The sequence below is a fragment of the Saccopteryx bilineata genome, chromosome 1, assembly GCF_036850765.1.
Source record: "Saccopteryx bilineata isolate mSacBil1 chromosome 1, mSacBil1_pri_phased_curated, whole genome shotgun sequence".
NCBI lineage: Eukaryota > Metazoa > Chordata > Mammalia > Chiroptera > Emballonuridae > Saccopteryx > Saccopteryx bilineata.
Genome location: NC_089490.1, coordinates 259,808,381 through 259,822,152, shown reverse-complemented (window position 1 = coordinate 259,822,152; position 13,772 = coordinate 259,808,381). Strand labels below are relative to the sequence as shown.

Here is a 13,772-nt window from a genome sequence, read left to right as displayed (position 1 = left end):
AGATAGGGGAAGACAGGTAGGGAGAGAGATCAGAAGTATCAATTCTTCATTGTGGCACCTTAGTTATTCATGGATTGCTTTCTCATATGTGCCTTGACTGGGTGGCTACAGGAGAGCAAGTGACCCCTTGCTCAAGCCAGAGACATTTGGGCTCAAGCTAGTGGTGACCACAGGGTCATGTCTATGATCCCGCACTCAAACTGGTGAGTTCGTGCTCAAGCCGGCAACCCCGTGAAGAGGTGGGGATAATATAATAAGACGAGAAGACCCTATGGAGCTTTAATTAACTAATCTAAAGAGAACTAACACTAATCGACATGATCTAACACAACTCTACTTAGATTAGCAATTTGGGTTGGGGTGACCTTGGAATAAAACACAACTTCCGAGTGATTAATATTTAGACCTACAAGTCAAAATAATATCATCATTTATTGATCCAAGAAATTGATCAACGGACCAAGTTACCCTAGGGATAACAGCTCAATCCTGTTCAAGAGTCATATCAACAATAGGGTTTACGACCTCGATGTTGGATCAGGACATCTTAGTGGTGCAGCCACTTCTAAGGGTTCCTTTGTTCAACGATTAATAGTCCTACGTGATCTGAGTTCAGACCGGAGTAATCCAGGTCGGTTTCTATCTATCCTAGGCCTCCCCCAGTACGAAAGGACAAGAGAGGCAGGGCCCACTTCATTCACGTGCCCTCAAGCCAATAGATACCATAATATTAATCTGATAACGCATATAACTAATCACCCCTAGACCAGGGTTTGTTAAGGTGGCAGAGTCCGGTAAATGCATAAAACTTAAACCTTTATAACCAGAGGTTCAACTCCTCTTCCTAACAAAATGTTCTTGATTACCCTACTAATAATAATTGTACCTATTTTATTAGCCATAGCATTCCTAACCCTATTAGAACGTAAAGTGTTAGGATATATACAACTACGAAAAGGCCCAAATGTCGTTGGACCCTACGGCCTACTCCAGCCAATGGCAGATGCAGTAAAATTATTTATTAAAGAACCCCTTCGACCTCTAACATCATCCATCTCAATATTAATTATTGCCCCCATCCTGGCCCTAACACTAGCCCTAACCATGTGAATCCCCCTCCCCATGCCCTACCCCTTATCAACATAAACTTAGGCATCCTATTTATACTAGCTATATCTAGTCTAGCTGTATATGCCATCCTGTAGTCAGGCTGAGCCTCAAACTAAAAAATATGGGCCCTCCACGTCCCATTCCGATGCTCTTATCCACTGCACTACTGCTTGGTCAGGCTTAAGTATTTTTAATAACATGAAATGTTTTCGTATAAATACCTGAGGTATCTGTAATGACCTGAATGGGGGTATGCATGTGTAAAGAAGGGTCTGGGCAAAAGAGTGCTTTAATCATGGTTTCAGGTATCTTAGACTTGGGGGGGGGCAGTTCCTAACATAAAAATGTTCTTCCTTCAGCATTGGATTGGAAGTATCTCAACTGGATATTTCTGAAGGCTCAGGTGAAGAAATAAGAATTCAAACTCAATCTCCTGGCAGCTCGTGGTTCTGCTACCCTCACCATGTAACTTCTCATGTGAAAGCTCAAATAAATTAGATGGAAGATTATCTCATCCCTCTCAATATGAAACTTCTGTGTTTCATATTAACATTTCTTCTAATGGGAATAGTTTTCATTAAGAAAAATGCCCAAGTATCTTGGTACTTTTAAAAACACTATGTTAAAATAATGCCATTTTGGAGTTAAAAAAAACATGGAGGCCCTGGCCGGTTGGCTCAGTGGTAGAGCATCAGCCTGGCGTGCAGGAGTCCCGGGTTCGATTCCCGGCCAGGGCACACAGGAGAAGCGCCCATCTGCTTCTCCACCCCTCCCCCTCTCCTTCCTCTCTGTCTCTCTCTTCCCCTCCTGCAGCCGAGGCTCCATTGGAGCAGGGATGGCCCGGGCGCTGGGGATGGCTCCTTGGCCTCTGCCCCAGGCACTAGAGTGGCTCTGGTCAGAACAGAGCGACGCCCCGGAGGGGCAGAGCATCGCCCCCTGGTGGGCAGAGCGTCGCCCCCTGGTGGGTGTGCTGGGTGGATCCCGGTCGGGCGCATGCGGGAGTCTGACTGTCTATCCCCGTTTCCAGCTTCAGAAAAATACAAAAAACAAAAAAAAACCAAAAAACAAAAAAACATGGACACAGAATTTTTTTTTTTTTTTTTTTTTTTTTTTAGTGAGAGAGAAGACAGGAAGGGAGGGAGATGAGAACCACTTAAGTTGTTCATTGATTGTTTCTTATATGGGAGGCTCCAGCCAAGCCATTGACCCCTTGCTCAAGCCAACAATCTTGGGCTTCAAGCCAGCAACCATGGGATCCTGTTTATGATCCCCCACCCAAGCCAGCAACCCCATGCTCAAGCTGGTAAGTCTGCGCGTAAGTCGGATGATCCTGTGCTCAAGCTGGCAAGGTTGGGGTTTTAAACCTGGGTCCTCAGCATCCCTGAGCGATGCTCTATCCACTGTGCCATTACTGATCAGGCAGAACTTTTTTTTTCCTCCCTGACAGAGACAAAATCAGAGGGAGGGACAGACAGGAAGGGAGAGATGAGAAGCATCAATTCTTCGTTGCAGCACCTCAGTTGTTCATTGATTGCTTTTTCTTATGTGCCTTAACTAGGGGGCTCTACCAGAGTGAGTGACCCCTTGCTCAAGCCAGTGATCATGGGGTCATGTGTATGATTTTACACTCATGCCTGAGACCCAACGCTCAATCTGGTGAGCCCGTGTTCAAGCCGGATGAGCCCATGCTCAAGCTGGCAACCTTGGGACTTCGAACCTTGGTCTTCTGTGTCCTAGTATGATGATGCTCTATCCACTGCACCACTGCCTGGTCAGGCTTGTTGTTTTGATGCGTGTGTGACTGCAACCGATGTAGAAGGGTGTTCCAAAACTAGTTGCTGTCAAAGGACCTGCTTCAGAGGCCGATTAAGATTAGTTGAGGCCCCGAGCACAGAAGAAAATATTGGGCCCCTTAAAAAAAAGGGAAAATAAAAATACATGTTAACCATATTTTTAAATAAATAAAAAATATTATGTACTATTAACATGTTAAAATTGCACATATCAAACCAAACTTGGTGTCATTAGAAAAAAATGTAAAGTTGGGGTTTTGCGGGGCCCTTCAGAAGTCAGGGCCCAGGGCGCGCGCCCAGTGCACCCACAGTTAAATCCGCCTTTGACCTGCTTGCTCTTTCCTGCAGGTGTTCTTGGTTTACCCTCCAGCAGTTGTTTGTTGTGTGACCTTGGGCAAATTACTTAGCCTTACTGTATCTCATTTTGCTTATATGAAAGAGAGATATTTGTACCTGTTGGAGGAAAGCCAAAGCACTGAGTGACTCTCTGTTCCCATCCTGAGGAAGTGAAGGTCGAGACCAAGCATACATGACTGAAGGCAGTTGCGTCCAGGGAAGGCCCAAGGACATGGGTGTTTGGCCCAACTGGAGCTTTCCGCAGGTCAGGAATCAGACAGCAGATGGTGTGGTGGTATGTCTCAGAAAGGGCAAGAGCAATCTAATCAGTTTTGCAAAACTAAATAATAAAATTGTACACTGCATTCTGCTTGCTAGTTTCTTACACAAGATGACTTTTTTTTTTTAATAAATTGGATAGCTGATCTCTCCAAGGCACCTCAATCCTGGAGAGATTGAGTTCCTCCATTTGCAGTATTGTTGCTGCCTTATTCCTTTGCAGCTCCTCTTCATGAAACCCTGAACATTAACAACATGCACCTAATATATAAAGGTAGTTAATGTGTGACTTAGACCAGTCCTTGTCAGAAAGTAAATAATAAATATGGCCAGTTACATCTATTTCCCAAAGCCAGAAGGTGAAACTATTTAAACAACCTTTTAAAAAGCAAATTGTGTCTTATAGGTTTATTTATCCCCCCAATCCCCTACATGCTTCATCTGTGTTGGGTGCGGCTTTAGGGTGTAAATTCTGAATTTGAGACATAACTGCATTAGGCTTGGCATTGTGACTTCATAAATGATGAAAAAATGCTTTAAAAGAATAGTTTATATATCAAAATAGAGATTATTAGATACTGCTATAAGCAATTCTGGAGATTTTTAAGGAGTCTCTCAAATGATTAAGTTCCATCTAAAGGTATGGGAATAGGCAGGTTCACCTCTCCCAGTCTGAAGTTGCACAGTTTGACTTTCAGCTTGATTCAACTGGCTGAGCTGTTCATGAATTTTCTAACTCGCTGACCTGTGGTGGCGCAGAGGATAAAGCGTCGACCTGGAACACTGAGGTCGCCGGTTCAAAACCCTGGGCTTGCCTGGTCAAAGCACATATGGAAGTTGATGCTTCCTGCTCCTCCCTCCCCCTTCTCTCTCTCTCACTCTCTCTCTTCTCTAAAAATTAATTTAAAAAAGAAAAAAGAAAAAAATTTTCTAACTCGATGGATTATGTCCAGCCACCTGTGGGCAAAGTATAAATTGTTCCCTTCTTTTACAGCTGTCCCTTAGTTTTACAAGTTGAAACATTTGGCTAGGTTAGATAATTTATTCTGTTACTTTGTATACAATTAAAATATTGTGTCATAATCATGGCAAGGGATTACCATGGATTTATGCAGGTTTTGTTTTGCTTTAGTATTATTTCTAGTTGAGTCAGAATCTTTAACTAAAATCTATACAGATAAGAGTAAACTTTGCAGTTGCTAATCAGACCAGAGTCCGATTTTAAATTCAGGTCTGTTCTTTACACTACTGTGCAGGATGTCTTCTGTTTATGTTTTTGACGGGTAGAATACATGTGAAGATTTTGGTGCCAATAATGCAATACAGATAACAGAGAGGAAGGAGTTCCTTTCTGTTCTTCATCTCCCGGGGCTAACCTTTTTTTCAGATATTCTGGGAGTGCCTTGCCTCTCCATTTCTGTAGCATGGGAAATGCTAGTATTTAATTCCATATGCATTAGCAGGCATCTCAAACAACTTTTCCAAAACTGAACTGATCGTACTCATTCCCCACCCTCTCAGTAATTGCAACTCCAACCTTTCAGTTGCTCAATTAAAAACGTTTGGAGTCACTGGCTCCTTGTTCATAACACAGACCCAATCAAGATTGCAAATAAAATCGCTTCTCACTAGCTGCACTGCCATACTACACTAGTTCAAGCAATCATCATCTTTCCAACGTTCTCACGTTCTCACGATGTTCAGAGCCACCCACCTCTCTGATTTCTCTGACCACCATTTATCCTCTGCTTTCCCACGCAGCCCCTCAAACACACAATGCTCTTCCACCTTTAACTTGCATGTCCCTTTACCTGGAGAGATCTTCCCCAATATCAGTGTGGTTAACTTCCTCATTTAATCATGGCAAAACCATCTTGGTGTGGACTCCTCTGACCAGGTTATTTTAAACTGCAGCCATTTCCCCTTTTTATGCTTTATTTTTCTCTATGCCACTATCACCATTTGATAGAGTATGTTTTTTTTAATTGAATCTATTGGGGTTACAGTAGTTAATAAAGTTATATAGATTTCAGGTGTACAATACTACAATACATCATCTGTGTAAGCCTGACCACCCTAAGTCAAGCTTATGTTTTTCTTTATAACTGTCTCCATAGTAGAAGGAAATTCCATGATGCCAAGATGTTTTGTCAGTTTCTCATATCAGGCCCAAAGTAGGTGCTCAATAAAATTTTTGTTGCATGAACCGCAGGAGCTGCAGAGGTGTCCCAAAAATTTGCATAGCAAGGTTCTGATTTAGCTGCTGCTGCTGTGCTCTGAATTCTTCATGCCTACCTTTAGAAATAATAAAATGGAGCGACGGCCCGGATGGGCAGAGCATCGCCCCCTAGTGGGCTTGCCGGGTGGATCCCGGTTGGAGCGCATGCGAGAATCTCTCTGTCTATTCTCTCACTAAATAAAAAAAATAATAAAACAAAATCATGCTCCTCAGTTCCCAGGGCGACAGCTAACGGGCCTCCGACCTTCTAAGACCGAAGGACGCTTTCCTCGCCTCTTCGTTACCTGGAAGGGGGTCTGGAGGTTCCTCCCTGCACTCCTAAGTCAGCTCCAGAGTTGCCGCGACTCGGAACACCTGGCCCGAAACCCTCCACTTGAAGCCATCGGAACGTTTCTGTATTGCCACCGCTCACAGCGGAAGGACTTCATAGGCTCCCTTAGAGCGGACTGGGCGGAGCTTCCGGGCAGAGCGACTTCCGGGCAGATCGGCGTCAGGCGTGACCGGTGAGTTCCCGGTTTAGAGGCATCCGAAGCATGGACCGGCCGCCTGGGGAGCGTGGAAGCAAGGCAGGGCCTTCCCACCCCCAAGCGGAGGCTGAATGGCCCTGACCAGTGTCATAGGGAATGAGGATGTGAGGGAGCATGTGGAAGAGAGGAGGGCAATTTCTTTCTGGGGAATTGCACGGAAACAAACATCTGGGGCTGCAATGTGGGGAATGTCCCTAAGGCAGAATGCGAGTTTCGTGAATTGTGAGCCTGGGTTCGAGTTTGTCACCTGCTTCCAACTATGTGGCCTCGTGAGTTAGCAGCTTTTGAGCCTCTAATACACACCTGGAAAACAGGACGGTAAACGCCCTTGCCTGTCTCACAGCGCCTTCTAGGATAAGGTCTGAGGAAAAGTTTCATAAATTGGATGTTTGGTGCACATCTTATTTGTGTTTAGGTAGGATTCTGAGTTTAGGAATCACACCAATGGGCTTACGCTGGGGAAATGGCTTTTCTGGCGTTGGATTCTCGGGGAACAGATAAGTGATATATATTTTAAATATATATTTTAAAGGCTTTTAAAAATTATTATTCATTTTAGAGAAGAGCAGGAAGCATCAATTCCCATGTGTGCCTTGACCAGGCAAGCCTAGAGTTTCGAACCCTTGACCTCAGTGTTCCAGGTCGACGCTTTATCTATTGGGCTACCAGAGGCCAGGCCAGGCCAGGACAGTGATATTTAAAGAAGATGGAATATTAGGAAGTCACAGGAGATGACTAACCTAGGAGTTCACAAAGTACCTCTTTCTTCAGGACGCATAATGTCCTTCTCTATTAACAGCATGCTTGTAAACACCCAACTTCCCTTCAGACGCCTGCAGTCATGGGGAGCTTAATACCTGCGCTATCCCAGTACTTTACCGTTGCAGGCAGCTCTAATTATCAATAAAAAGTCCCTGTAAGCAGTGTAGCAGAAGTGTTCCCGCTTGGCGTTTCTACCTGTTAGTTCTCACTTTGTTTCTGAACTTTAAGATAATTCAAAGTAATAAACTAAAAATAAAATAGTTTGATGTGATGGATGGCAGTAGCCACCTTTTAAAGAATTTGAGTTTGAAAACATGTAAACCTTTAATTTTTGACATAATATATACAAAAACACTTGCATGGAGGATCAAAACGTTCAATTTAGTCACTGCATACTATGTTCCTACAGGTCATTGAAATAACAGGGAAGTTATTATTAAGTCATTTCTCCTTCAGGATGTTAAAGCGGGTCACCAGATTTCCTGAAACAACAGAATTTCTTCCAAGCCAGGGGGTGATTGAAACAGACACAAAGTTGAGAGACACTGACTGAAAAGACAAAGACACAGAATTTTAATAAGTAATAAATAATTATAACAGAAAACAGTGATGCCAGAAAAAGTCTCCAACTTGTTAATAGATTTTAATTCCCGAAGTCTATTAATAAGTCAATTCTTTAAAAATGTAAATATGTTCTATAGCAACAATAATATAAATGGAGGGTAAGTTCTTGGTTATAGTCCTCATCATTACAGATTAATCTTTGCTCCTGCTAATGATGGCATTTGTTTTGTCCTTAATGTCTTGGCACTTTGGATTCCTTTGAGCCTTCATTTATTTTTATTTATTTATTTTTAAGATTTTTATTGATTTTAGAGAGAGGAGAGAGAGAGAGAGAGATAGAGAGAAAGGCAAGGGTGGGGGTGGGAAGGATCAACTCATAGTTGCTTCTCGTGTGTGCCCTGACTGGGCAAGCTCAGGGTTTCAAACCGGTTACCCCAGCATTTCAGGTTGACACTCTATCTACTCTGCCAGGACAGGTCAGGCTGAACTTTCACTTATCCACTAAGGAAGCTGAGAGTGAGAGTGTGAAGTAGGGAGAAAGATTCTGTTCGGAATGGTGGAGAAGTGGATGTTACGGGATGTGTATTACTTGGTTATGTTTAATAGGTTCCCGTACTCCTCTTTTATCCTTGATTATTAATGAAATACATGTGAATATTGAAAATATGAAAATACAGAAAAGAATATAGAAGTAAAAAATCAATCACCCTTAATCTTATCAGCCAGATGAAACATATTTATTGAAATCATCCTGTTTATTGAAATTGTATAGTTCTTGAGTTACTAAATATTTCTTTTTTTTCTTTTAATAGTTGAGATAATAGTGTAGATTTAATATTGTGTCATTTTTTGAATTATGACCCATAAGCATTTACCATTTATAAATAATCATAAATTTCGTTTAAAACGTTGATTATGAGAAAATTCACACATACATAAAGGTGGAGAGAGAGTGCAGTGAATCACCCTATATCCATCACTCTGCTATAATCATTAGTTGTAGCTAATCTTGTTTTCTTTTTACCCGTACCTACTTCTCATAAATCTATGGTCCTATATATAATACATTTTTATTTTTTAAAAATTATATTTTTAAAAAATTATAAAATGGTACTTCTATTGGCATTAAATTTGTGAGAAAATATTTGTATATTTTCTTGGGGATGGAATAAATGGAAAAAAGTTTCATGAGGATTTTGTAAAGTATTTTCACCCAACAGCAATTATTGAATAAATTTCAAGACTGTTTTACTTTTTATATTTACTTTCCCATTTTCAATTTTTTTAAATCAATTTTATTTTATTTTTAAAATTGATTTTAGACAGAGTGGAAGGGAGAGAAACATTGATTTGTTGTTCCACTTATTTATGAATGCATTGGTTGATTCTCATATATGCCCTGAGCAGGTATCGGACCCACAACCTTGGCTTATTGGGATGGTCTGCTAACCAACTGAACTACATGCCCAGGGCCTACCTCTTTACTTTTTTTTTTTTTTAATTTTATTTATTCATTTTAGAGAGGAGAGAGAGAGGAAAGAGAGACGGGGGGAGGAGCAGGAAGCATCAACTCCCATATGTGCCTTGACCAGGCAAGCCCAGGGTTTTGAACTGGCGACCTCAGCATTTCCAGGTCGACGCTTTATCCACTGCGCCACCACCGGTCAGGCTTTTTTTTTCTTTTTGAGAGAGGGAAAGAGATGAGTATCGTCAACTTGTAGTTGTGTCACTGCAGTTGTCCATTGATTCCTTCTCATATGTGCCTTGACCGGAGGGCTCCAGTGCAGCCAGTAACCCCTTGCTCAAGCCAGCAACCTTAGGGTTTCGAACCTGAGACCTCAGCATCCCAGGTCGACAGTCTATGCACTGTGCACCACCAGTCAGGCTACTTTTCAAATTGTTGGTGTTTGGTGACATATTTTTAGGAAATTCACAATCTAATTATTTTTATAGGATATTGAATAATATAATACATTTAAGGAAAAAAATGGATGAAGAACCTGAAAGAACTAAGCGATGGGAAGGAGGCTATGAAAGAACATGGTGAGTAGGGCATTATTATAATCTCTCTTCTCTTTTAGACATTTTTTTTTGCCTCATGTTAAAATTCACCTGTTTCTATTATATAATTCAGTGATTTTTTTAAAAATTAATTTTAATGGGGTGACATTGGTAAATCAGGGTACATATGTTCAGAGAAAACATCTCTAGGTTATTTTGACATTTGATTATGCTGCATTCCCATCACCCAAAGTCCAGTTGTCTTCCGTCACCTTCTAACTGATTTTCTTTGTGCCCCTCCCCTCCCCCAACCCCCTCCCTCTCCTCCCCCCCACCCCGTAACCCCCGTACTCTTGTTCATGTCTCTGAGTCTCATTTTTATGTTCCACCTATGTATGGAATCATATAGTTCTTAGTTTTTTCTGATTTACTTATTTCGCTCAGTATAATGTTATCAAGGCCCATCCATGTTGTTGTAAATGATCCGATGTCATCATTTCTTATGGCTGAGTAGTATTCCATAGTATATGTGGACCAAAGCTTCTTAATCCACTAGTCCTCTGACGGACACTTGGGCTGTTTCCAGATCTTCGCTATTGTGGACAATGCTGCCATAAACATGAGGGTACATTTCTTCTTTTCAAACAGTGTTATGGTGTTCTTGGGGTATATTCCTAACAGTGGTATAGCTGGGTCAAAAGGCAGTTCGATTTTTAATTTTTTGAGGAATCTCCATACTGTTTTCCACAGTGGCTGCACCAGTCTGCATTCCCACCAGCAGTGCAGGAGGGTTCCCTTTTCTCCATATCCTCGCCAGCACTTATATAATTCAGTGATTTTTTTTTTTTTTTGAAAATTTGTTCAGTTGTGCATTCATCACCATAAATTAGTTTTAGAACATTTTTACCACTCCAGTAAAATCTTATGCCCATTTACAATTAATTCAGTTCATAACTCTAGCCCTAGGCAACCACTAATCCGCTTTCTGTCTTTATAGATTTGTCCTTTCTGCATTTCATATAAATGTATTCATATAATATGTGGTCAGTTGTGTCTGGCTTCTTTCACTTAACATGCTGTTTCAAGTTTTATCCATGTAGCACCTATTGCAATTCATTCTTTTTTGTTGGTGAATAGCATTCTATTACATGGTTATATCATGTTTTTATTTATCCATCAGTTGATGAACATTTAGATTGTTTATAATTTTTGGCTGTTACAAATAATGCATCAGTGAACGTTACATGCAGGTCTTTATGTGGACATATATTTTCATTTGTCTTGGATTAATAACTTTCTAGCTTGTCTTCTTAAACAAGTAATTACTGCTTATAGGGAGATTCTTAAAGAAGATGAATCAGGCTCACTTAAAGCTACAATAGAAGACATTCTCTTCAAAGCAAAGAGGAAAAGGTATGTAAACTTTTTCTAAGTGTGTTAGAAAAGGTAAAATATATTTTTTTAAGCTATCTGTCCACCTATACCCACAACTCAGTATTTAACATCAGTAGTGTTTCAGGGAAACTGACCTTGATTGTCTGAATAAGGGGAAAAAACTAGCAACTTAGCGTCTCAGTAGGGAAATAGGTCTTTAGGGACTATCCAAAATGCCTATAATTATGTGGATTTTATGTAAGTTAATAATTTACTTCATTAAAAATATGCAGGTTAGTTGAAAAGTTGTATTGATTTTTTGGGTAGTATATGGTAGTCCATTAAAATGTTTGCATAATTTTAACAGAGTATTTGAGCACCATGGACAAGTTCGACTTGGAATGGTATGTTACTTTTTCTTCTACTGGTACAAAACTATTCTGGGGTCAAAAAGCATTCTGACTTGATAGAATAAACAATAGTAAAACAAACTTTTTAAAAGGATATATTAAAAATATACATGTAGACTATGTAAATACTAAATGCCATTTTTACTTCTGATTCAAAAATGTATTTGAAACTTGTTCTTATTTGTATTTCCTTTGTATAGATGCGCCATCTTTATGTGGTAGTAGATGGATCAAGAACAATGGAAGACCAAGATTTAAAGCCGAACAGACTGACATGTACTTTAAAGGTAAAGGAAATGAGATTCAGTGTTTAGTTTAGTATTTTTAAAATTTTTTATTTATTGATTTTAGTGATAGAGGAAGGGGGAGAGAGAGACAGGAACATTGATTTGTTACTGTATGTGCCCTCATTGGGAGATTGAACCAGAAACCTCTGCTTCGGGACGATGTTCTAACAAACCGAGCTATCCAGCCAGGGCTAAAAGAAGTATTTGTAAAGCATATAATATTTTTTTGAGCTTTAGTTTTAGTTAGTACAAACTATAGCTAAGTAGAATTGCTACCACGTTACTTAGGGAAGTGTTACACCAAGAAAGCTAGTTATAGTAGTCTCCCCCTAGCCTCAGTTTCAGTTACCCATGGTCAACCATGGTTTGAAAACATTAAATAGAAAATTCCAGAGATAAATAAATGCATAAATTTTAAGTTGCATGCTGTTCTGAATAGTGTGATGAAATGTTGTGCTCCAGCTCTGTCCTGACACGTCCCACACGGACATGAGTCATCGCTTTGGTGTATCCACTGTGTATGTACCATACAGTCTGCTATTTAGAGAGACCACATTCACATAACTTTTATTACAGTATAATTGTTTTATTATTAATTATTTTTATTGTTCTCTTATGTGCCTAATTTATAAATTATACTCTATTATAGGTATGTATGTATGTATAGAAAAAACTGTGCAGCTTCAAGCATCCATGGGGTTCTTGGAATGTATAGTATTCCGCAAAGATAAGGGGGGACTACTATAAATATGCCTTTAATTTCTACTCTCCCACCGCAAGTCAGGATCTTGTTTTGTCAGTTATTCCTTTTCTTTATTGAATCTTCTGTCTCCTTTGAGTTACTTGAATCAATCTCTTCAGTTTATAAATACATTCAGAATATTCCTAATTTATCAGAACCCAGCCCCAATTCTTTTTTTTTTAGAATTGTACACTTGAAACCTATATGATTTTATTAACCAATGTCACCCCAATAAATTCAATTAAAAAAAATAATAATTGCCACCATTGTTGGTAGGATGGCTGTATACTTCTTTGTGTTCACATATATATGTTTATTATACAAAAGTCTGTAAGCTCCTGAAATGCTTAAGTAAAATACATAATTTACCCTGACCAGGTGGTAGCACATTGGATTAGAGCATCAACCTGGAACACTGAGGTCCCAGGTTCGAAATCCCAAGTTTACCGGCTTGAGCACAGGCTCACCAGCTTGAGCGTGGGATCATAGACATGACCCCATGGTTGCTGACTTGAGCTCAGATGTCGCTGGTTTGAGCAAGGGGTCACTGGCTCAGCTGGAACACCCCAGTCAAGGCACATATGAGAAAGCAATCAGTGAATAACTACGAGTTGATGCTTCTCATCTTTCTTCCTTCCCGTCTGTCTGTCTCTGTCTAAAAAAACAAAACAAGCAAACAAAAACATAATTCAATAATTAGGTCCTCCAAGATTGCAAATAAACATTGCTGGGAGAAAGCAACTCTTCTGGACTCGGAGCCAGCAGTGCTTGGGGATGGTGACCTGGCACTGACACTGAGTAGCAGGATGGACATTGGAAAAGTCCCTTCACCTGTCCTATGTCCCAAATGAAGGAGCCAGCAGAGCTAATTTATCACCAGTGCTTCCTCAGCACTCACACTCAGTGAGTCAGACTCTTGTGATAAGGAGCCACCAGTTCTGGCCTTTCCCAAGCTGAGTCACCTCTGAAGCAGAAGTTATTCTGGGGCTGACCAGGAAATGTAAGTCCAGTTGCTAGTAACATCCCAAGGGCCATTCTCAGGAAGGAACTGTCTGAGGCTGGGGCAGATGTCAGAGGCAGCCCCGTGATTACACAAGCCTCTCTGACCTTCTCCCCTTCAAAGGCACAGCCAGACCGGGCACAGTTCCAAGTGACCTGCTAGAACTTCCACAAAAGAGCAGTCCCTCTCTTTCAGATCTCAGGATTTCCCAGAATCTTTTTTTCCTGCTTGTGTAAATTCCCACAGCCAATTATGTTATTTTCATTGTTCTAAAGCTGCTCATAGGACTTGCCGAAAGAGTGCAGGGTTCTCAGGTGGCATTCCCTTATTTGCTCATCCCCAGTACAG

At 40.6% G+C, this 13,772-nt stretch overlaps 1 protein-coding gene and 1 long non-coding RNA gene across 10 annotated transcripts in view; one reads left to right on the top strand and one right to left on the bottom strand.

Annotated features, from left to right (window-relative positions):
* Positions 1 to 2,230: 2,230 nt before the first annotated feature.
* LOC136312271 (uncharacterized) lies at positions 2,231 to 6,163 on the bottom strand. Its single transcript, XR_010726915.1, has 3 exons — positions 6,042 to 6,163; positions 3,357 to 3,540; positions 2,231 to 3,021 (listed from the first exon to the last, which is right to left on the bottom strand). It is a non-coding gene; the product is annotated as an uncharacterized lncRNA (long non-coding RNA).
* Positions 6,164 to 6,203: 40 nt separating this feature from the next.
* Positions 6,204 to 13,772, top strand: part of LOC136312169 (general transcription factor IIH subunit 2) — a 42,350-nt gene continuing 34,781 nt past the window's right edge. For 4 of the 9 annotated variants that reach the window (XR_010726903.1, XM_066241673.1, XM_066241671.1 and 1 more), the window contains exons 1-5: positions 6,274 to 6,602; positions 9,564 to 9,653; positions 10,947 to 11,024; positions 11,353 to 11,389; positions 11,596 to 11,682. Coding sequence is in view for 8 of the 9 variants with exons in the window: in XM_066241673.1 (XP_066097770.1) it covers positions 6,544 to 6,602; positions 9,564 to 9,653; positions 10,947 to 11,024; positions 11,353 to 11,389; positions 11,596 to 11,682 (351 nt within the window). In the remaining variant the exon portion in view is untranslated. The other 5 variants (XM_066241679.1, XM_066241699.1, XM_066241690.1 and 2 more) reach the window with 5 other exon arrangements.